Here is a 23246-nt window from a genome sequence, read left to right on the forward strand (position 1 = left end):
GAAGGCACGTTAATGCTGTTTCTAAGTCAGATTCAGAGTATTTTCTTTTATATAGTTCACACATAGTGCCTGACCTAGACAGAAGGTGGAGTCAGCTGTTCAAACTAGTTACTTTCAAGGCCTGAAGGAAAGGCTGGGAAGAGTTTCCCATTCTTAAAAATATGCATAGACTATTCCTTTGGGAGTGATTTAAAACTTATGTCATTTTGTAAACTTTTCCAGCTGCCAAAGTTTAATTTGCTTTAGACTCTGTCCAGAAGAGTGGGGTCAATGAAGTGCTATGCATTTTTCTCCAGTTTTCAAGAAAGAAAAATGAATTGTTTCTGTATCTTTACCAAGGAGATAGTTATGGCTGATTTCAGCTATTTATTAAAGAAAACTCATTGTTTAATGCTACTCAGTTTTGTTTCCAGGCAGCGCCTGGACCTCTGAATTGAGCTGCCCCTTAATCAACCCGCAGTCGTGCCTGCCACGGAGGAGAGCGCCGGGCAGGCTGGTTCTTGTTTGGCTTTGCTGCTACTTCACCTCCTGCTGACCATGGAGGTCTAACCCGGGCAGCTGTGACTGTGCTGCGCACCTGGGCCCCGATGCCCCCGGCTGCAGCGGGCTCCGGCTGCTCTTGGAGCAGCACAGGCGGGCGGACGCGGTGCCAGGAGACCGCCGGAGCCAAGACACGGCACCGGTGTCTGTGCCAGCGCTCAGCCAGCCGAGACAACGCAGCTATTTAGCAGGGAGGAAACTGCAATCCAAGTGGCATTCAGTGCCTGTGTTGGACATCTGCAGGCCTTGGGCAAACGGTGGCAACGCGCGGTCAGGGAAACCTGCTGCTCTTTGCCCAGTGCGTTTCTCTGGTGTAGACAAGACCTTAAATGACACATCCACTGACCGTTTCTTACACTTACCCAGACAAAGAAAAGTAAGAGCATAACCCTCACTCAGTTAGCAAAACAACAGCTTGCTGATGTTTTCCAGGACCAGCGAGGAAATGAAGTTTTTGAGACCTGAGGCCTGGGGACACACATGTACCCTCAGTTCTGCTTTCTCAGACAAAAACAACCAGTAAAGCATGTGTTTGGAGAGGGCCTATTGATTTTTAGAACATTTCTGTCTAATCCCACATTTGCTTGTTAGTTAACACCTGTAACTATCAGCCTTCCAATGTCCAGTTAAAAGCTGACAACAGCTGTGGGTCCGAAGCTTCACCAGCTTCCACCAGCTTCAGCAAGCTTGCCCTACCAGCAGCTCACACCAGGACCTTGACTTCCACATTCAGGACACACCAATGCACACGACAGAAGTGTCATACCTGCATATTTTCTCTCATGTCAGTAGCCTCTCGTAGCGGATGCACTGCCAGCTTGAAGATGTCATCGATAGTCTTGAGACCGGTGTTCCTCAGCATGGTGTACTCCCTTGCTTTCTTTCCTATCCTCACCGAGAGGCTGCGCTTTTGGGCCTTCCCACCTCCACTTCGGTTGGTTATTGCAATGTGAACAAAGAGGGTGACATGCTCCATGATATCACCAACAAAAGAACGCAGCGGTATGTGCCTGTATCCGGGCTGTAAGCACTCCAGTGGGATGGTGTACTGCCCTATGAACTCATCCCCAATGTAGTCATCATCCAAAACAACAAAACGGATCATGGCCAGCTCCGGCAGATTGATCTGGAACTCAAAGCTTTCATCAAAAATGGGGTTATCACTGTTTTGCTGAACAGTTTTAGTTCTTTGTTCGGTGCAGTCTGCAGGAATCCCATGTATTTCTATGCAGACATAGGGGTCTATGACATCCCCTTTTGCACATGCACCCTTGGGCTTTGGAAAGTTCTGACCACTGATTATTTTGACATGTAGGACTTGGGGAGAGACCCCTGGCACAATGCCCTTGGTATTTGCGCTGAAGTAAGACACTTCATCACGCATCACTGAAGGCCTGAGGACATACCCGCATCCCCCGTTCTGTAGGAACCAGCCAGTGTGTAGGTCCATCATGGGCCCCGGGGTCTGATAGTTCATTGCCACTATCTGGCAACCACAATTCCAAAAATCTTGAGGATTTAAGTTACTGGAGTCTATCCTCATAGCACTCGGGTACACCCTGGACAGAAACTTTTTGTTGTAGTTAACAAAATCTTCAGGGTATTCATTTGCAATCCGACTGGCTTCTGCCTCACTGAAGGAGCACATTTCCCAATAATTTTGAGATTTCATGGATGTCTCAAAGTCTTTGTATTGGACAGATTTGCATAGGGACACCAAGTCAGACAATTCCCTGCAGAGCCAGATCAGCTTTGGTTCCCTTGAGAAGTCCTCTGACAGTCTCCGGGATATTTCAGCCTCTTCGTCTTCATCTGTGACTTCTCCTTCTAATATATCCTGGTCGCAGGGCAGCTTCTTCCCCTTCACAATGATCTTCATTTTCAGTTTCTCGGGTGATGGGAGGTAGACTTCCGAGGATAAAGGTGCCTCTGTGTAGAGTTTGTTTCCAAAGATCCTTTTCATGTGTTGTACCACTACCTTCTGCTGTTGTACTGAGCAGTGGTTCCCCAAGCAGAGAATAAGGGGGTATTCTGAAGCAAAGAAGGCCAATTTGTTTATTACCTCAATAACATTTCGAAAGGCAAGTGGTGATGTCATGTTGTTACGGTTACAAATAATGGGTTCATTATCTGGGCCGTCACAGACGTCTAGTTCAATACTCCGACAACTCATCTTTAAAGCTCTAACATAACCATTGATATCGGCTGGTCCTCTGAGCTGGTCTTCTATTAGATATGTATTGTGGGATGCGTTGATGTAGTAATGTGACAAAGGCTGTGTCATATCTTGGACAATTTTTTTGTGCTCTGGGTCAAAAATATCACATTCGGGGGACAACAAGTATTGAGTAAATCCATCAATTGCAAGAAAACCTTTCAACCGCCCTTCTTGAGAAAGCTCATACCTGCGTATAATATCTAGACACATTTCTTCTGTTATGTGGGTCACTCCTTGCTCAGCCTCTAAAAACAGCATGAGGTCATTGGCATCTAGATACTCTTTGTTTTTAGATATCTGCACAAGCAAGAAATAAACTTCAGGTCTTGTGCAAAGTTCGCTGAATGCTTCACAAAACTCCTCTTTTGTTACCCGTGTTGTCAGTTTCTCTTTGCTCTTCTGGATTTCCTTAAATTTTAATCTAATCTTTGATTCCTTTAAGGTGGGGTTAAGTTTCTTTATTAGCTCCACAGACGTATCTTCTAACATTATGCCATTACCATCAACGTCTGCTGCTTCGAATACAGTTTTTAGCCAGGCAAACCGTGGGGTATTATGGCTGCTTTCCATCAAATCCAAGGGTTGTTTGCTACGAGAAACCAAGTACCTTAGTCCTGATACCCAAATATTGGCCACATCCGCTGAATTGGCAACCAAGTCAAGGGACTCGTAGTTCTCACCATGAATTACTGACAGTGCACAGTCCTCAGAAATCTGGTCTGCAAGTCCATTATTCCTGAATGTTTCTGTGTTCTTCCCTAGTCTGATTTCCTTTATAGCAGAAATATCAAGCTTGGCTTTCTCAAGGTCCTTCTTGGAAGGCTCCCAACGAAGAGCCTGCAGGTCAGGATCCAGAGTAAAAAAACGGTTATAAATCCGGGAATTTGGACGAACTTTCTTCAATTCACACCCAGCCTGCATAAAGCTGATACAGTCACTGGCACTGCTGATTTTCTTCTCTGATGGCATGCTGCTGAAGGACACTGTTTTCTTTCTTCCACATTTTTGGTTTGAAGGATCCTGTGGAATAATTCCATAAAAAAAAGAATAAGTAAGTTTTCTTTGGCCATTCCACAAGTGCATAAATAATAGAGAAGATATGTTTATGTAAAGATAATTCATGTTCTTCTGAACCTCAAAACACAACATATCCCTTCCCACAATTCAGTTCCCTACTGAGCTATAAAATACAGCAACTTGATTGATTGCAGCATTACAGATAGCAAGTTTTCATGAGTGACATTTGCAGCTATTTGCCTTCCAGATCTCAGCAACTTGCTACAGCTGTGAGAAGGTGGTATCTGGTTGTGTCACATACATCTTCAAAACGTATATACATATGGGAAGAGGGGTTTCATGGGAAGCTCCAGCACCTGGTTAAGGTTGGCATAAACAGAAGTGGGGTGGATCTCACCAGGATTTAAGAAATATCATGAATAAAGGAGGAACTTTGGGATAAAAAGGCATGAGAAAAGAGTCTCAGCCTATGTGGGAGGAAAAGGGGAAGAAGTCTCCAAAGCAGTGCTGGGAGGAGAACCTGGGATGGGTCAGCATGCTTGTGGGGCACACGTGACAGCTCGGTGCTCGGCAGATGAGCGTCCTGCCTCAATTCTGCCTCTTTTCTGCAACCTTGGACACCTCAAGCAAAACTAAACCAAAACCAAACAGCAGTCACGAGTCAGACCCCTGAGATACACACCCAGGAGCGTCTGGGCTTTCTTATTTGTATGTTTTAGTGTCCTTTGCCAAAGGACGTTCTCACTAGGCTGAGAAGCCCATCTCTGCTGCATGCACAACTACATGGCTACTCTCGTGGGAGCCCCACGTACCCCTCTGCTCAGGCCTAACCTCCTTCACACTCTCTTGTCTCCCCATTTGCTTTCGAAAGTAGCTATTCCGGTCATTTCTATGTACCAGGACCACAAAACTTTGTAGGAAAACAGACAACCAGGCAAGAAACCTAAAGCCTTTTTCTTTAGGGCATATATTCTAACTCCTCTTGAGAAAATACTTAGCCAGACACGTGTGACTGTCTTTTCAGTATCAACTACCTACTTGCTGCTGGATTTAAACCCAGCTGCCTGCAAAGCTTTCTGTAATTTTAGTGCAGCAACTAAATTTAAATCTTTTCCCACATATTATCAATTCAAAACATTTCACAATAATTATAAACTGCAAATCATTCTTTTTTCTCCGCATGATTTCCATCTACTCTATTAGTATATAAACTATCCAACAGCTACCAAAAATATTTTTAAAACATTATCCAAGGCTGTAATTAATAGTGAAACACTTGTTAAAATTCTTTCCCTCCTATTTCCCTAGCCACCAGCAATACTTTCCGAGTTTTCTGCCTTCTGCTGTTGAAGGGACTTTTGCTGCCTAGATCCGGAGTAGAAGAGGGGTCCCAAGGTGAGGCAATTTTGTTGCTGGATGTAGGCACACAGCCCTCCACCACACTGCCCTCAGGCCCAGCCATGAGAGCTGCACCAGGGACCAGCTTCCCAACAGCCCCAGGGGACCTGCTTTGAGACACCAAACCCCCTGACCCCCAAATCCTTTGCAGCCTGGACCACCCTCCCCTACCCCAGGAGCTGGTTCCCTGCAGCTCCCATTTATCTGCTGTGTCAGTCACCCTTCCTCAAGTCATAATCCCCTACAAATCCTAAAAGCAACCCCTGCTCTAGCAGTGCCCTCCATCCACCCATCGCTGTGTTTCTGCTGCTCCACACTGTCCGTGCCCAAGCCGCACGCCATGTAGCTCTCCCAGATACAGAGCATCAGTCTTGCTGCTTGTAAGAACACCTGCACTCATTGCCTGCATGTCTGTAAAGATCCAGCATTAGTCAGTATAAATGTTTCTAAAAAATTATTATTGCCATTCACTCCATTCAATAACACCCAGAAGATTTCCAAAACCCCAGCCCCTCAACAACTGGATTTAAAGGCATGGGATCTGCTAGGAACAAAATCAAAAATTCTAAACTTCTTGTGCTAAAGACTTGCCATTAAACTGATACAGTGACTTCTACTGACAAGAAGAATTACTCTAGCCATTTATTGTAGTACTTATTATGAGAATTAGTCTTAAAAAATAGGAAGAAAGTGAATGAAGTGAGCGCCTTGGGTCAACTACTTTTTTAATTATAGCTTTCTGCTAAAATAGTCTGTTTCTGCATTAACATACTGTGTTTTAATACACAACTATGGCCATGAAAATCTTGAAGCAACAGATGCTAATGAATACAAACGAATGCAGCCAATTAACCTGTAGGTTCTAGAAGAGCCTTTTCTTTCTTATTTCTTTAGGTTTACAGGACCAATATTTAGATTTAAGATTGATGATTAATTAAGATTATTTTTCTCATATATTAAGATGTATTAATGGCCTTTGAATCTGCGGTGATTCACTCCTTGATGGAGTGTGGTTCCTCAGGGCCAGACCTGGAAAACTCATCAGAGCAACATAACTGATTTAGCTCCAGCTCTGCCATTTTGTCTTTGCTAGAGAGGCAGGAATTGTTATGTGACTAATTTTCTTCTGCAGAAAAATAAAAGCCATTTATTTTTAGTTCCAAGATACCTGTGCTTTTTGATGAAAGTAAGCCACAGAATTAATCAGCTATTTTTCAGGTATTAAGGTGGGGAAAAAACTAATTGGCCTCGTGGAGAATCAACAAAACTTGCCTTTTAACATTCAGTCTTAACCTCTCAGGGATTTGGAGGGAATTAGATCATCCTCTGTGTCCTCTTCCCCTGCTTTTATTTTTGATGGTTGCTTCTGGTTTTGTACTTGGTGGCACGTAAGGAACATCAGAATTGTACAACAGCAGTTCTTGATCTTTGAGTAGGACTTCCCCATATCTTTTAATCAATTGAATAGAATTCAAGTCTAATCCACGGACTAATTGCCTAAAATTAACAAGATGTGAGTATTATTGACATTGACAGGATTATTTTAACTGATACTAACAATCTCCCCAATCTACTGTATCATACATGCTAACCCTGCAAAACTGCAATTGATAACTGAGCTTACTACTGCATCAGCTATTCCCTTGGTCTCTACAGAACAGGAACATAGTCTTTCAAAGCGAGAGCTGATAATTTAGATTTAATGAGACAGTTTACATTCATAATTATCAAGAAGTTATTTATTTTAGTGTTGCAAATACTCAAAATGTGTTTCTGTAAGCTCAAATGTTGTCTTCTCAGCCTGACAAGCCAGGCACTCGCCTTTGTTCTGCCACATTCACATCGCTTGAACAAGCATCTCCAGATCTTGACACCAGGGTTTAGCCAGGCCACACACCTCCAGGTCCAAGGGATCACCCTGTGGAGCAGAGGAGCATTTTCTTCAAGAAGTGTCCTTCCTCCACTGGGCTTCATTCACATCAGAGCCTGGAGAAGATGACTTAAATACACTTTGCCTCCCCATTGATCTTACGCTGAGCTTAGTTCAACTGAGCCTACAGACTTAGGTTCCTAATTTTAGTTTAGCTATTGTCTTTCTTTAAGTCTCTACCTTAATCCAACTTCTACACATTGCTCTTCTAAGACAAGGCATCCACCTAAGAATATTTCTGTGCTGCAGTGTCTCTAGTGGCTAAATTCCTGTTCTGTTTTACCTTTCACTGGAGACTACAAACAGGAACAAGTACAGCCACCTGGCAAACTGAAGGCTGCCAACATCTTACGTGAATAAATAGCAAACCTGTTCTCTTGTGCTACCTGTGAAACACATTCACACTGCAAATTATCAAAAAAACCTCTCAACAGTACTTGCCCACACAAGAGCACTTGTTCCCCTTCATTAACCAGAGCACAATGAGATGTACCCCTGAATCTTGGAGGTGAAAAGTCTATCTTTCTCCAAGATGCTAAGTCCATAAAAAATTATCTTACCACATAGTAACTAGCCTAGGATTGCTCTTTTTCCTCAGTCAGTTGAACTGACACTGAATTTATTGTGGCAAACAAAGAAGGAAAGGAAAGGATGATGCTTGCCAAAAAAGAAATCTACGTCAGCGTGAAAACAAGCAACTAATTTGCAGATTTTCCACCCTAAGACCTTCTCTACCAGAGATAACATAGCTCTATACAAAACACTGCTATTAGAAACAAACACAACCAGTTTGTATGTAATGTAGACGTACAAAAGAAAAACTCTACCTATATGGGAAACCTTGTGCTTTCCAGGGCAAGACAACTCTTTCAAAGTGACTCCAACTTTGGTTTCCCTTGGTTCTTTGGACACCTCCTATAAGGCAACCTAACTGGCTGACATCATCTCCTGCTCTTGAGCCTACATAATACCCATTATGCAAAAATACCTCAAGACCACAACCACAGGACCACTTCAATGTGTGCTTAGCTTTCAGCATACACACAGCTGCTCTGAAATCAGTTAACACCAAGGAGACATATCTGAGTGCTGGCCTGACTACATCCTAACATCGCAAACAACTATTTTCTAAAGGTTTCTAAAGGAGGGATCCAGAGCTCCAGCCTAAGCACACTCCCAAAATAGGAGAAGCTCTCCTGTTGAACACATCATCCTCGTCAGAGGGACTGGATGAGTAAACAGTGGGATCACTAAGCCATCAGCAGTTGTGGGAAAACTCCACCCCATCCACCCTGACCTTTGACCATTCAATCTTCTGCTGTTTAAATCAAAAAGCTAACAGAAATAAATATGTGGGATTAAAAAAATATGAATAAACATACTCTCCACCTCATCCCACCCCCTTTGTCAAAACTATAGGATGTAAATTGTTGAGCTGAAGTTAAGAAACAGGGCATTAATAAAAGCTGTATAGCAGCCCTGCACACAAAATCAAGATCATGAATTATTGTTTGTCTGAAATTAAGTTACTTGAAGGGCCTGTAAAGCATTGATAGCCTTCCAGGATTCTGCTAAGGAAGTTGAGAAGGGCAAAAAGCATCACTTACCTGAAGACACCAAAAGCCCTTAAAGAGCTGCAGGGCTTCTGTGAAAGGATGTGAAATTTAGTAATGATGCTAAGAGCTAAACTTGTTAAGTGCGGTTAAGAGCCATTTCCCCAAAAACGAATTTACATTTTCACCAGTGAGTATCACCGTTACTAAAAGTGAAGCTTTATTCTGATCTTTGCCATTTCCCATGAACCTGCCACTAAGAAATCAATAACAGACAGCTTAGTCTGTCCTCACAAATAGTTTGTGATAAACGGTACATCCTAAAAGCTATCTGCTCTGGAAACTCCAGATGATCCACTTAGTTGGCAAAATGATTACCTGATTGTTTCGGGTTTTTTTAACCCAGGAGAAACTAATTAGCTCTGCAGGGTGGTTTTCTTTTTAAAAAAAAAGCAAAAGAATGCCATAGTGTAAGGATAATAATTTTGATCTTTTGGGATGCTTCTAGATATTTCAGTTATATACAGAGGAAATCCCAGTCGCCCAAAATCTTAAAGCTTTACAGTACTTGTGGTGGGAAAAATTTACCTTTAAACATTAAACAAAGAAGTCAGTGAGTCACTAGTAGCACTCAAAGCACCATGTAGCGGGTTGAGAAATGATGGTGTAATTTTTCTATAATGAAGTCAGTCGGAGCAGGAAAAGTTTATATAAACTATCCAAGGGAACACAGAAAGTCAGTTTGGGGGCCAGAGCTGCAACTAGATCTCACGCGTGTGCGAGGCTTAGTCCATCTGATCAGAGATGGGACTCAAAGCTTGAACCCACAGTACCGGTACATGATTACTACAGGTAGCAATGATCACTGGAAACTGGTATTCATTACTAGGACACAAAGATTTCTTCTGTGAATCTCAGCCACATTCTGGCCATCCTCAGAGAGCATCCCAGGATTGCCCATTTTGCAGATGTTACCAGTTTTCCTCACAGCCTCTGCTATCACAACAAGTTAAGGAGCTGAACTCCCTCTAATCTTTCTTGGCAAGGCCTGTAGGGTGTAAGTATCAGATATCCACTGTGACAACTCACAACAAAGAAAAGGTTACCTACTCAAAATTCATCCAGGCTGACAACTCATGGCACAAAGCAGGTACCTTTGCACAGGGCTGAACAGCCAAACAACCTCATCACTGGCGCAGGCAGCCGCAGGGATGCTGCCAGTCACACTTGGGCTAACCACACAGCTCAACAGATTGCGAGAGCAGATGTTAATGCTGTGGGATCAACCTCGGTAGCCTCTTCAAGGCAAACTCCTGCTAATTCAGGGATTTGAGCACATGTGGAACAAAGACTGGATCCAAAGTTTAACACATGCGCTCTTAAAAGCTGATACTCACGTAATGGAATAAACAGAAAATTTACGGCAGACTAAAAATATGACATGGACAGATACGTGAGAAACAGCTTCAGAACGCAGTGTCCAACAATTTTTCAAATACCAAAATAGTCACACTGGCATGTCTGCAAATCCAGCTAGTTGTCACTAACTAGCAGTTTAACTCAAGCTCAAGCTCCACACAGAAACCTAAGCACTATCGTCATTCATGAGAAAGAAATGACTAAGGGATCTCAGACACAGGGGAAAGAAAAGTGTCATGGGGAACAGTAATATCAGTATTTACAGTGGGCTCTTCTCAACTCCCCAGGATTACCCAGACATTGGGTATGGGTAGTAGATTCTCACCAAGACCTATAATAATGACCTTACAGTCAGCTTCTCATCAAAAGGGGAGGAAATGTCACCCTGCAAAATGGGCACCCTGAGGGCTGGAAAACAGAGTGAAGACAATAGCTTAACTATTCTGGGATGCTGAATAGTCCCTGCTGGAGAAGTTCAACAGGAGGCAAGATTATAATGGCTTGTCTGCTTTCCTCTTTCCCTCCATTACTAAAAAACCCTTTCAAATACTGGACTGTAGGATGGTGAGAGAAAGAGAAGAATGTCTGGACATCTTTGAGAACATCATCTGAACCAAAATGATTTGCTGTTCAAGGAATGCTTTGTTGTGTGTTCGGGGTTTTTTCCCTTTTCTTTTTTTAAAAATCACTAGCATTGCCAAATTTATTCAATTTTACCTTGAAGAAAATTTACCTTTGCTGCTTAAATGGCAAGTGAGAGCAAAAGGAAAAAGCAGCAGCACATAAGGACTCCATCTGGAAACACTTTTTGGAAATGAAATCCATGCAGCACAAGAAGGGTTTGTTTTCTAGCATGGTACGACACTGAAGTTACTACTTCAACTTGTTTTTATAATTAGGGCCATGAACCAAAGTCAAGAAGCTTCAAAGAGCACAAGAACATGAACAACTTTTCAATGCCTGTAATGAGACTACCACTTCATGGCTCCTTCTGCCATCATTGTTCATGAGGTTTTCTCTTTACACTTCATCATCCAACTGGTTTCCACAAGGACATCCCTTAAATAAAGGTGCAAGTACCTATCCCTTTATGTATTAAGTAACAATCTACAGTGAAAAATAAATTCCTGTATGACACTTCAATACATACACACAGCGCCTCTGTATAACCCTATGAAAGACTCCACCTGACACAGAAGATTTTTCATGTTTCCTCTTCATTCTTCCTGTAGAACAAAACCTTCACTTATGACACCCCAAGTGCCAGATCTACTTCCAGTTGGGAGGAGGCTTTTAGTGTGGAAGGGACTGACACAGCCCACCGGACGTAATGTCTCCAACCATTGCCACTCCCAACCGCTCTGTTATTTCCAAGTACTTGGGTTGCTTGCAGGCTGTAACGCTTATGAGTCTCCAAGGGCACCTTGGATATGGACTGAATTTATCCCCATGCTCTAAGGGAATATAAACCTGAGAAAGACAGAAAGACACTTTTTGTCTTAAAGCAGAAGCAGTAAACAGCAAGCCCTGGGAAAATGAGATCTTGGCTGCAGCATTCCCAGGAGAGCTCTATCGTACAAACCCTCGTTCTTTTACAGATCCTCCTTTGAATGCATCCGAGGCAAAAATTAGAAGGAGTGCCTACTTAAAGCAGCTAACCCTACAGCAATCACAGAACTGCCTTACAGAGCTCCTCCCTCCACGCAAAGCAGACCACAGCTCCTATCAGCCCCCATCTGCAGATAAGCAAGCCATACGGAGCAGTCTGTACCAGAGCCCAGTAGATCAGTGCTGTTTCAGACCAGGGAGGAGAGGTGACTAACCAAACCAGGGGTCCTTATTAAGTGCCCATTTTGAGTATTTGAGCCGATCACCACTCTTACTAGGTGGCACAGCAAAAGAGTCTCTCAGGTTGGAAGGTCCCAAGTTACTTAGATATAATAGATCAAATCTGTGCCTTAAATCCAATCTGGAGACAAGCCAGCACCAAGAGTAACTGGTAGAGTTCAGGCAACATGAACTTCCCCCATTTATACCTACTTAAAACTTCTGGATTGATTTCAGGTTTACAAAGGTGACTGCAGCAACGAGGCCTTGTACTGACCACAGCCTAGATCATGGTAGAAAGAGCTACATCTGAAGAAAATGGCCAGGCACCCAACAGAAGGGAAGGGACAGATGGGAAGCCACACTCCTGGCCACTGCTGAGGCCATGTCACCCCCATAGAGGGAGCCCTGCTCAGAGGTACATTTGTAAAACTGAGTAAGAGGATATTCCCAAAACCTTAGTGAAACTTACTCTGGTGACAGATTCGTGGGGCTGCATTGCAAGGAATGTGAATCCCATTCATTAGTGCACCCAGGTAACCTAAACGAGCAGGTGGGTTATTCTTCCTGCAGGCATAATAAACAGTGTATTTTGAAATATGCAGCCCCTGCATTTAAAAAAACCACATCCACTCTTCATACAGACATGGAGCAAAGGCATTACAAGTGCACAGGGCATGTAACCAGTCTGAACTTGCAGCAGAAACAATGAAGATCATGAGCTGGGAAACACCAAAGATCTGGCATCTCAGCGTCTTCCCAACAGCTCTGAGCACTATGACCAGGAGGACTCTAAAACATCGCTAGCAAACACTGTGCAGGCTCACAGACAGTTGCAGCATTTCCCTGACATAAGGGCTGCCGTGGCCCTGGGGAACAGGAAAACGAGCACTGCAATATCTGTACATCTTATCACAGCATTAATGTTCATCTCTTTTGCTACTCAGATACATGACAGCTCCACAGCAAGTGCAGAGGACACTGCCACAGCGTCCTTACAAAACACAGAGACCAGAGCAACATCCCGCTGTCCGTAGTTGAGACAAGATTTAGAAGATGCTCTGTACGTTAGCATGGGGTAGATGCAGTCAAGTTGTGAGCTCATGAGGAGATACCCGACCCAGCTTCAGGGTCCTCACCCACGGCCCTGCTAGCAGGGAAGCCACAGCTTGCTGTGCATGCTGCCTTGGCTGCCCTCCTCATAGCGCCCAAGTCCTGGTGTGATTGCACAGGCTGCACTCCCTGGGCAGAATAAACCGTGGCAGTAACCCCAGCCATCCACAGGACTCGAAGAGTGCTAGCATTCAAACCAGAAAGAGCGTACAGGGCTTGAAGCCTTTGAACTACAGAAGATGAGCTGCTTATTTCCACGTCACCTGGGCACCTGGGAGAAGAGCATCATGCACTACATCCTGCGATGCAAAAACCCAAATGTGAGCACAACACACTATGCGCACACCTTCCTGTGGGCTTTTACCTGCAAGGATGATGTTTATTTCTGCATCTCTTTGAAAAAAACATATGCTTTAAGTATTTTGAAGAAATTAGTTGTTCAGACACAGACATTAAATCAGAGCAAGACCTTCTCTGCACCCCTTGTTCAGAGGAAAAAAAAAAAAAAACCCAAAACAACTAAAATTAAGGACTTTCACTGAGAGGAAATTGCAAGAATCTGACCTAGCTGAACTTCAAAGATTTTTTGTTTGCTTGTTTGTTTTTATTTTAAAGAGACCTCCACTGCATCTGTGCGAAGTCCTCCTTAAAACCTGACAGAAGAGGATGACCTGTAGGTAAATCATCTAAACTTTCTTCAATCCATGGAAAACACTACCTGAGCCAGACAAGCCAGAAAGAAGGTTATGCTGGTTAAAAATGTCTCTTAAATGGGAAAGAAATACAGCTACAAGAAAGCAATACATTACACACTGAAAATACGAGAAGTTGTTGGTGTGGGTTATAAAGTAAGATAAGGAAAATTAGGAAATTAGTAAAGGAAGAAAACAGACAAAAGGAAGAAACAGCAACCAGAGAAATTGATACAAGCAGGAGAAGGGTTTGGTGGCAGGTGGCAATTACAGCAGAGAGGGTCCAGACAGTTCATTTGAAAATATTAGGAAGAGGCTGAATCCCACCAGCAGTCCATCACTGAGTGGGAGCACTGGTGTTGTTAATAGTATGAAAAAGCATTTATTCACTAAATGACAGTAAGAGGATTCCAGTGGTGATTCAGGAAGAAAAGCCAAATGAGTTTAAAAAGACCTAGCTAAGGAAAAACTTGCCCCACTGGTACTCCCCTTTACTACCCCTCTGAATGCTGGATTTGCAGCATACCTGTGAGTGAATAATTTTCATTGTCAAAATAATGGAAGAGCTGAAACAAAATTTGATTAAGAAAGAATGAAAAGATGATTGGCATTAACTATCTCCAACATTATGGAAAACAGAGCTTGTCAGACTAACCTGATAACTCTTTTACAAGATTAAAAGTTTGGCTGATACGTGTAATAAAGTCATTGTAATATACTTAGACTCTGTAATATATTATGGTTTCTGCAATGCATTTGTCTTGGTACTGAATGACATTTTGATTAAGAAGATATAGCAATAAAAATAAACTCAGAAGACATTAAATGGATCAACCATGAGATAAATGACGTGTCTCAAACGCAACAGTAAATGTGAAACACTCATCATGTAGATATGCTTCAAATGGGATCCTGCAGGGACCTGTTCTTAGCCCAATGTTATTTAGCATTTTTAGAGAGACCTGGAATAAAGCAGGAAATCAATATACATGGGAGTCTGGAGACAATGCAAAGCCAAGATCTGAACAGCAACGAATAACAAAGAATATGGCTCAGTGATCAAAAGTCAAAAGACTGCTTGACAAGCAATGTGTAAGGGAAAAAAAAAAAACCAAAACCCATGTTCCAATAAGGACCAAAATGTGAGTTCATAAATCTAGAAACAAGGGGCAGGCCTTATGTACAGGACTGTGATCCAGGAAACAATAATTTTGGAAAAAACCCTCAACTTTGTCATCACAGATGATCAGCACAGAATATAACAAAAAGATTGCAATGGTATACTTGATTGTACAAACATAGTACTTGCTAGGGGTAGAGAAGTTCTAATATCTTTGTATCTGTCCATCATGTGATACCCTCAGTTTAGAAACTACCTTGAAAACTGGAGAGAGTTCACAAAAGCCACAAGAGTCAGGATGATTTTGGAAAACCCATTCGAGTAAGAGATTCCAGATTTCTTTTAGTTCAATACACATATTGTCTGGTCACAAGCAATTGTAGAAGCCCAAATTAATCTAAGGAAAATCTTTAAAGGACGCTTCTTATGCCCTAAAATAAAGGCATATCTGGTCACTTTTGTTCAAAATGTAATGGTTCCAACTCACTACTTAAATTAAATAGTGAATCAATGTATTTTAAGAGGTCCTTCAAATTAAGTTTTGTTATTGACCTTGTAGAAACTCAAGATGTGGACTGTCATTGTCACAGATTACAGATGATTACATAAAGATCAGTACTGTCATGGGATACATCCTTTCAATACCTAGAAGCTGACACATTCAAAGGAAAACTAAGACTTAAAAAACCCACACAAACAAAACCCATAGTGAGGATAGCTGATGAAGGTCACAACTCCCAAGGATAGCAGGAGAGTCTCCATCACTTAAGAAGGCATTCATCAGCATCAGACTCCTTCCAAAAGGATGTTGCATGAGATCAAACATGATTTCATTTAAGTCCTATATAATGCAGAGCAGACCAGATTTCAGTGGTATCTTCTGGCCTGGCTATTTAGGTATTAGCTCAAAAATTCAATCCTGTATTTTTCCAGAGAAAACTGTTGAACGTGACTATGCCGTCTGGTATCATGGCACTGGAGATTATGGGGCACTGGGGGCCCAAAATAGGATCACCAATTTAATTTCATTCTGAATCTTACAACAATCCTCCAGGAATAAAATGCGTAATCCAATAAACCACCCCAATTCTCCATAGTCTAATTATTTTAAGCCCTTTTTAATCAACTTAAATGATTTCTTCATTAATCACATTTATGCTGATTCAGATCAACCCCAATCCTTACATTTAACAATGAAGCTACAAAAATCAATAGAATAAGGTAATCAAACTGTTTTAATGGGAATATGTTTTTTAAATTCTGATTGTCATTCATAATTGAATTATTAAACAGGTTGAGATAGAATACATAAAGCCAAATATGAACTATGTGGGCAAGCTAACAGTGTTGTTTTAGCTGGTCTATAATGTGCTTGGGGGTGAAATTTTGCCTCGAGCATGCTGTCAAAAGGCCCCAGCTTTCTGTGAGAAAGACAAGCAACTTTCCGCATACCCGACCAGTGCATTAGCTCCTCTGAGGAAATGGTTTATCAATTTAGGAAAGCATCCTTGAGGTGTAGGAGTCTGTACAGCTGGTGTGCAAGCTCTCCGTGGGGGTACTGGCACCACCTCCACGGGAGCCCACGAGACAGATCCCCGTGGCACCCCCACCGCTCCCCATCTCGCCCGGCGTGGGTGTGCGTGCAGCCCACCTCCCCGTGCACGTGGGACACCCATGGACTTGAGTTGTCCCGTTTGTGCTTTACAATCCCTTGTCAATAAGCTTCATCACAAAACCAGTGTTAGGGAAAACTTTCTGATTGCTCCTCTACAACGCATGCATATGGGTATCAAGGTGTGTTTGTATGTATATACACATGCAGAAATTTCTGAAGTATTTTACTCCCATCCACAGTTTTTCAGCTTTGCAACTATGTGCCCAGTGCGTACAATATATTCACTTTCAACATCCTTAAGCTGAAAAGCTAGGTTGTAGGTATAAATTACGCCTGCTGATACAAGATCAGACTGTGTCAAGCCATGAAACATGCTGCCACACTGACAGAGGAGTTGACAGGGCTAAAACTGCCATACAAGTGAAACAATGATTTCAATGGTCTCCTTAGTGACAGTATAACAAATTAAATGTCTCCCTTAAAAGCAAAACACAGATTTCCCCAATAATACAGAGGAAATAAGTACTCAAGAGACAGCTGTGGTAGCATCATTAAATCATATTATGTGAATCTAATAAGTAGGCGTATTCCAAATTTTTACCAATGCAGACGCCGAATGTTTGCATTACTCATCAAAATCAGGAGTAAATGATACAGGTTACAAGCGCTTTGACAAGCCTTCACAGCAAACTGCAGCATCATAAACATCCAATTCATTTAAAGAATAACTGGTTTGCTATGGTAAGGCGTTACAACTTTTATCACATTTCTTCAAAACTATCCACCTTCAAGGGCAGAGCTCTCCTACTTCCAGGAGCTCAAGTCTTAGGGAGAGAAAAATCGGTCATTTCTTTTTTTTAATAAATACAGGACTGCAATTGTAATGTAATTTTATTCTGGTCATATATTTTCCTAAATAATTATAATTCCTTTTTCTCCCAAGTAAATTAGCTGCATGCCTGAATATTATGGTCCCTTGGGTTTCACACAGCACATGCATTTTTACGGTGTAAGTATATCACCAACCTGGCGTAATTGCTTCCATCCAGCTAATATTTAAACATTAGGAATTAGTGGCAGTAGGGGTATTAAAAAAAATCTAACCACAGTACAATTATACTGTAACTGCAGCATAACTTAGTACTTTATGAGGAGAAAATAACACCTCAAATCTCCAACAGCGCTGTACACTTGCAACATTTAGAAAATGTTGAGCAAGAAGAAACATGTTGGGTCTGCTACCAGAAAAGTGGGAATGCCCTGGCTTCTAGTTCTGCTAATGGCCCCAGGAGGACACCTTAGGAAACACTGTCTGCTCCAGATTTGGACTCATGAATTCCACAGGACTCAGAAATGTTTCTGAAGCACAATGCTTGGTACCTTCAGAGAGAAGGGTGTCTCTGCCAGGGTCTCCATCCTTCCCAGCATGGCACCACGATGCACTGGGAGGGGATGCAGCATCATCCCTCTGGCCTGCGCTACCAGCTGAGGGGTTGTTTCTGGTTTCATGTATAAACACTTCAAGGCTTTCAGCCAAACAGCACCATTACAGAACAACTGCACTACTGTGCCTAACGCACCCGGCTCAATATTGCAAATGTTATATGGATTTTATTTAACGGGAGGTCACCTGCTGTGGTGAGACACATGAAGTTAAACCAGGTTTTACCCCTGAGCACCATTTCATCTCTTCAGCTGCTGGAAGGACTCGCATCCACACCAGACAACAGAACCCTCCCTGCAGCACCTGGGGGGAGCTGGGCACATTAGATGGGGAACCACAAAAGCAGAGGTGTTGGGTGGGAGCTTCTTAATGTATCTGAAGAGAAATGCCAGGATATGAGTTAAATCCCACCTTTCTTCAGGTGTTTGCTCCATTACTATGGATACAAGGAGAAATCTTCTCCCACTCAGAACCAGAGCCTAACTAAAGTCATACAGATTTGACACCCAAACATTTCTTTCAAAGACAAGCAAAGGGTCATCTCCCCTGTCAAAAGACTGAAGTGACAGCAAAACCCATCTTGTGGTTAACACACCCAGAAGAGATGAAACGGTGCTCAGGGATAAAACCTGGTTTAACTTCATGTGTCTCACCACAGCAGGTGACCTCCTGTTAAATAAAATCCATACAACATTTGCAATATTGAGCTGGGTGTGTTAAGCACTCTGTGGTTGGCACCCAGGCTGCAGAGGAATTGGGTTTATTTCTGCTCGAGAGCATGTAACCCTCTGAAAGCAAGGCCTGATTCACCATCTTTGACACACCCTGTAAGGACAGCTCTTTAATGCCTTCCGGGCTGCCCAGGGAAGTGGTTGAGTCCCCATCCCTGGAGGTAATTAAAAGAAGCGCAGACGTGGTGCTTAGGCACATGGTTTAGTGGTGGACTTGGTAGCGTTACATTAACGGTTGGACTTGATGATCTTAAGGGTCTTTTCCAACCTAAATGATTCTATGATTCTAGGTGATGCTGTGCCCCTCGTTTGGAAGTGTGAAACAGGCACGGTGGCACGCACAGGATAAGGACAGGTCCCCAGCACAGCAGCTGCTGTGCTCCCCTGGGGATACGAGAGCACCGAGTCCCTGCTCCTCGCAGCCCCCTTCGCCAAGGCTCACCTTCTCCAAATGGGTGCCGTCACCACTAGACTTTGGTCACACGGAGGACAAACACCCTCAATTCACGCTCATCTTGCACAGTTGCTCTTAACACCAACAGGCACGCTCCCCAAAGCGATTTGAAAAGGACCTAAAAGACATCTGTTAAATACTGGCAATGTTTAATTTTGCTAGTGTGCACAAACGATGGCAGGAGTGTGGCATAAGTGAGCTATGGTTCAAAAAGCTGGGACAAAATCAACGACTTATAATTATGCTGCAGAGAATTAAGCAAAAGCCATGCCTGCCAAGCAAACATGACACTTTCTACATGACTACACAGTCACGACAAGGAGGGAAGCTATTTACAAGAAGCATAAAAAGCCTGAAGGAAAGGTATTCACGGGAAATGGCCGCTAATCACTAGGAACCACTTTTCCGTAGACAAAAGTCAGGTCAGAACTCACAGTCCATTCAATGGGCCCTCTAAAACAGATTATGATTTGCAAGAACTGTGTGATTTAGCAGTTGCTCATTTTAAGCTTTAATCTTATGAACACTTACACACACATTTAGTCCCCACAGTCACACTGTTCATTTGTTAATATCCTATTCAGCATAAAAGAGGTGTGCCTGTACATTTGTTCATCCAACATCTCCTCAAGTCCTTTTTAAACTTCAGTGCTCTGGCTTTTCAAGACTTTTAGAGCTAATCCCTCCCACCAGGGAAACACAGGTCCTGAGTTTGTCTGTATGTTTTTTACATAAGCAGATATGGCAAAAAGATAAATTTTAAGGAAAAGCTTTTTTCTTGCTCTAAACGAATTTGCTCCCTCTTTTCTTCTTTCTTGTTACTTTCCATCAGTTCCTTTAGGGCATATGAGCAATGAACACTCTCCAACACATTGCTCCAAGGTAAATAAAGGGTAAAAGAATACACCCCCGTTTAGCTGCAGGACTTGCTAACTCTTGGAAAAAGAGACCAGAGGCAGGCAAGAAGGTGCCCTGGTAGGGAGCGGGCAGCAGCGAGCATCCCACGCCCCGGGGAGCAGGCCACACGCACTCAAACTGGACTGCTCCAAATCCAGCATACTTGGGAGAAGCCAACTTTTGGGCTCCGTCTTTATAGACGACACTGTATTTTCTTCTAGCTAGTGGCCGCAGGAAAATCACATTGTTGTAAATATGCCATTTTGCTATTTCTTTAATGTGCCCGTCTTTTAATGGAAGACTAAAAAGCACAATAATTAAAAAATTAAATAGTTTTCAGAAAATTATAGAATTAATTTGCTTTGCCTGTCAGCTTTCAATTTCAAAGCTCTTCATGAAATTTCCAGTCTTAACCCTAAAGCAAAGCTTTATGCAATGAAGGGCAAACATATTTTATATCTGTTTAATTATAATAATGAAGACTTTGGTAATGCATTTAAAAGAACTACAGTATAATCAGGGCTGTATCCAGAGACCTGCTTTGTTGCACCCAGGAGAATTTGTCTGTCTTAATTAAGTCTCCTCTCTCAGACGCACAACATAGTGACTCTTTCATCTGAGCTACCTTATATAATTGCACAACAGCTCTACTTACTGCATAAGGCATACGTCGTTTTTCAGTGCAGTTTCTAATACTATGATCATGCTTCTTAAAGCAAAAATAGAGAAAACATAGAAAACAGTCTGGACAGTGTCTTTGTATGTACTGAATGGTATGCACATGCTTCAGTTTAAAAAAAAAAATTAAAAATATGAAAGGCTGGCATAACCCAACCTCAATCACCAGTTCTTTCCTAAACCCTGACAGAAAACATAATTTTCTCCTATCTGTAACAACATGCCCCAGAATAAACTCACATGCAATCTTAGAAAAGTGTATGAAGCTAACAAAAACCACACCATCCAGAAACTAGCCAAAATATTAAATTACAAAGGATAAATTTGGAAAGGTTCTAAATACATCCTTTGATTTCAGTGTCAACAGTGGAAGTGGTAGAAGGAAAGTAACTAAACCTGTGAAGAACTAAAGGGTAGAGCACTTTTAGAGTATTAACTGAGCTAGGCTGTTACTTTCCAGGGTTTATAGCTGTCGTGGTTTAGCCCCAGCCAGCAGCTCAGCACCACGCAGCCACTTGCTCACTCCCCCTGCCCCAATGGGATGGGGGAGAGAATCGGAGGAGTGAGAAACACTCCTGGGTTGAGATAAGAGCAGTTTAATAATTGAAACAAAATAAAGTACAATAGTAGTAGTAATAATAACAATGTAATAATAACAACAATAATAATATACAAAGCAAGTGATGCACAATGCAATTGCTCACCACCCGCCGATCGATACCCAGACAGTTCCCGAGCACCGATCGCTGCTCCCCAGCCAACCCCCGCCCCCCCCCCTTATATACTGAGCATGACGTCATATGGTATGGAATAGCCCTTTGGTCAGTTTGGATCAACTCTTCTGGCTGTGCCCCCTCCCAGTTTCTTGTGCGTCTGGCAGAGCATGGGAAGCTGAAAAGTCCTTGACTAGCATAAGCAGTACTTAGCAACAACTAAAAGCATCAGCGTGTTATCAACATTCTTCTCCTACTAAATCCAAAACACAGCACGATGCCTGCTACTAGGAAGAAAATTAACTCTATCCCAGCCGAAACCAGGACAAGAGCTTACTTTTTGTGGCATACTCATTCTGGATACCTTAATGCTAAATGTTGAGAATTTTCTCTTTCTCTGCTGCCTGAAAACTCAGGATTTGAAATCGAACTTTGAAATCCAAGTAGGAGAACATACAAGACTCTGCATGAAGCAGGTTTTCCTTGCATCCCATTTCTGAAAAGCTCAAATACAGATGTCACGTATCATTGTATACAGAGGTACGTATATATCAACCACTGAAGCAACAGATGCGACTCCAGAATAACATTGACTGAAGCAGAAGTTCAGTTACCTGGCTTTGCATCAAGCATAGAGCTGATGATACATCCCCAGCTCTTGCCAAGTCAATGAAATGGTTAAACACAAATCTACTGTATTCAGTGAAACTTAAAAGGTATTTTTTAGCACTTTGCTGATCTCGGAGACTCACCCACAGTCGTGCAGGAAGTAGAGGGCAGAGGAGCCGTGAATGCTGCTGACGTGCTGTTATACTGAGCCACAAAACCACCCCTCTGTTTTCAGAGATTGCTCTAACTCTGTATCAAACCTACATGTTTTGTGAATCACATCTTCATGGTAGGAACATTATCAGCATGCAGTAAAAATAAGTCAAACAGTTGTCTTAGTAAAATCAGGCATTTATTTGCAAGTGCAGAAAAGATACTGCACACCATTCCTGAATGTTTTTTCAACTAGACTCCTTGGGATATCTTCAGAAAAATCAGACATATCTGAAAGGGAATCCTTTTCATTTCTGACCATAAACATGATCCGAGGGCAGGCAGGAGAAATGGACTTGAAACCTCTTAACCTAAACCATATCCCTTTGACCATGAATTCCCCAGTAATTAAGCAAGATGTAATAAGCAGTTCAATTTGGATAATACCAAATGCTGGTTTCTTACTGAAAAGTTTCAGTGTAATTGTTTTTCCTTTTTGTATTTGAGTGTTCTGGTTCATGCAATACCAGGAAAGATACACAGGAGTGCCCCATTACCTCTGCCATTTCCTTTTTATATACTTACACAGTGATGACATGGAAAATATTTATTTCAGCAGAGTTTTGTGCAGAAAAAGCAAAACCAGGTTCACAAGCAGTCCATATGCACAGCCTCACTAAGAAAATGAGACACTGCCCATAGTTTAAGTGGAATTTTCAGAGACAGAAAACGTCTCTTAAGTCTACGAGATGCAGGTGTTTATGCTACAGGGAAGAACGGTACTAAAAGGCCTGGAAAATCTTTTCTTGTTTTCCTATTTAAGCCTGTGCAGAGAGACAGACAATGTTTGGCAAATAAATGTATTTTAAATACACATCCTGGACGTGTTTATACTCCATTTGTGAGTAAGATAGGGAATTGAGGATAAAGCTGCATTAAGTCCTGTGGCTTGAGACAGGACACGTGGGTATGTGCACACAGGCACGAGCACAGGCGTGCAGCTGTGCGGGCACGCACCACGCACCAACGCACACCTAAGACAGAGCCGTGGAGGGATTTCACCACCTCTTTTCCAAGTGCATTCTGTAAAATTATAAAAAACTTGGTACATTCTGAGCCATTGCA

The 23246-nt window shown here is 42.4% G+C and overlaps 1 protein-coding gene across 1 annotated transcript in view; it reads right to left on the reverse strand.

Annotated features, from left to right (window-relative positions):
• The window catches only part of PLCL1 (phospholipase C like 1 (inactive)), a 220956-nt gene that overhangs the window by 41140 nt on the left and 156570 nt on the right, over positions 1-23246 (reverse strand). The window contains exon 2 of the mRNA XM_075711057.1: positions 1307-3778. Within this exon, the coding sequence (XP_075567172.1) occupies positions 1307-3778 (2472 nt within the window). The remainder of the gene's footprint in view (positions 1-1306; positions 3779-23246) is intronic.

The sequence above is a fragment of the Pelecanus crispus genome, chromosome 5 (genome assembly GCF_030463565.1).
Source record: "Pelecanus crispus isolate bPelCri1 chromosome 5, bPelCri1.pri, whole genome shotgun sequence".
NCBI classification, from domain to species: domain Eukaryota; kingdom Metazoa; phylum Chordata; class Aves; order Pelecaniformes; family Pelecanidae; genus Pelecanus; species Pelecanus crispus.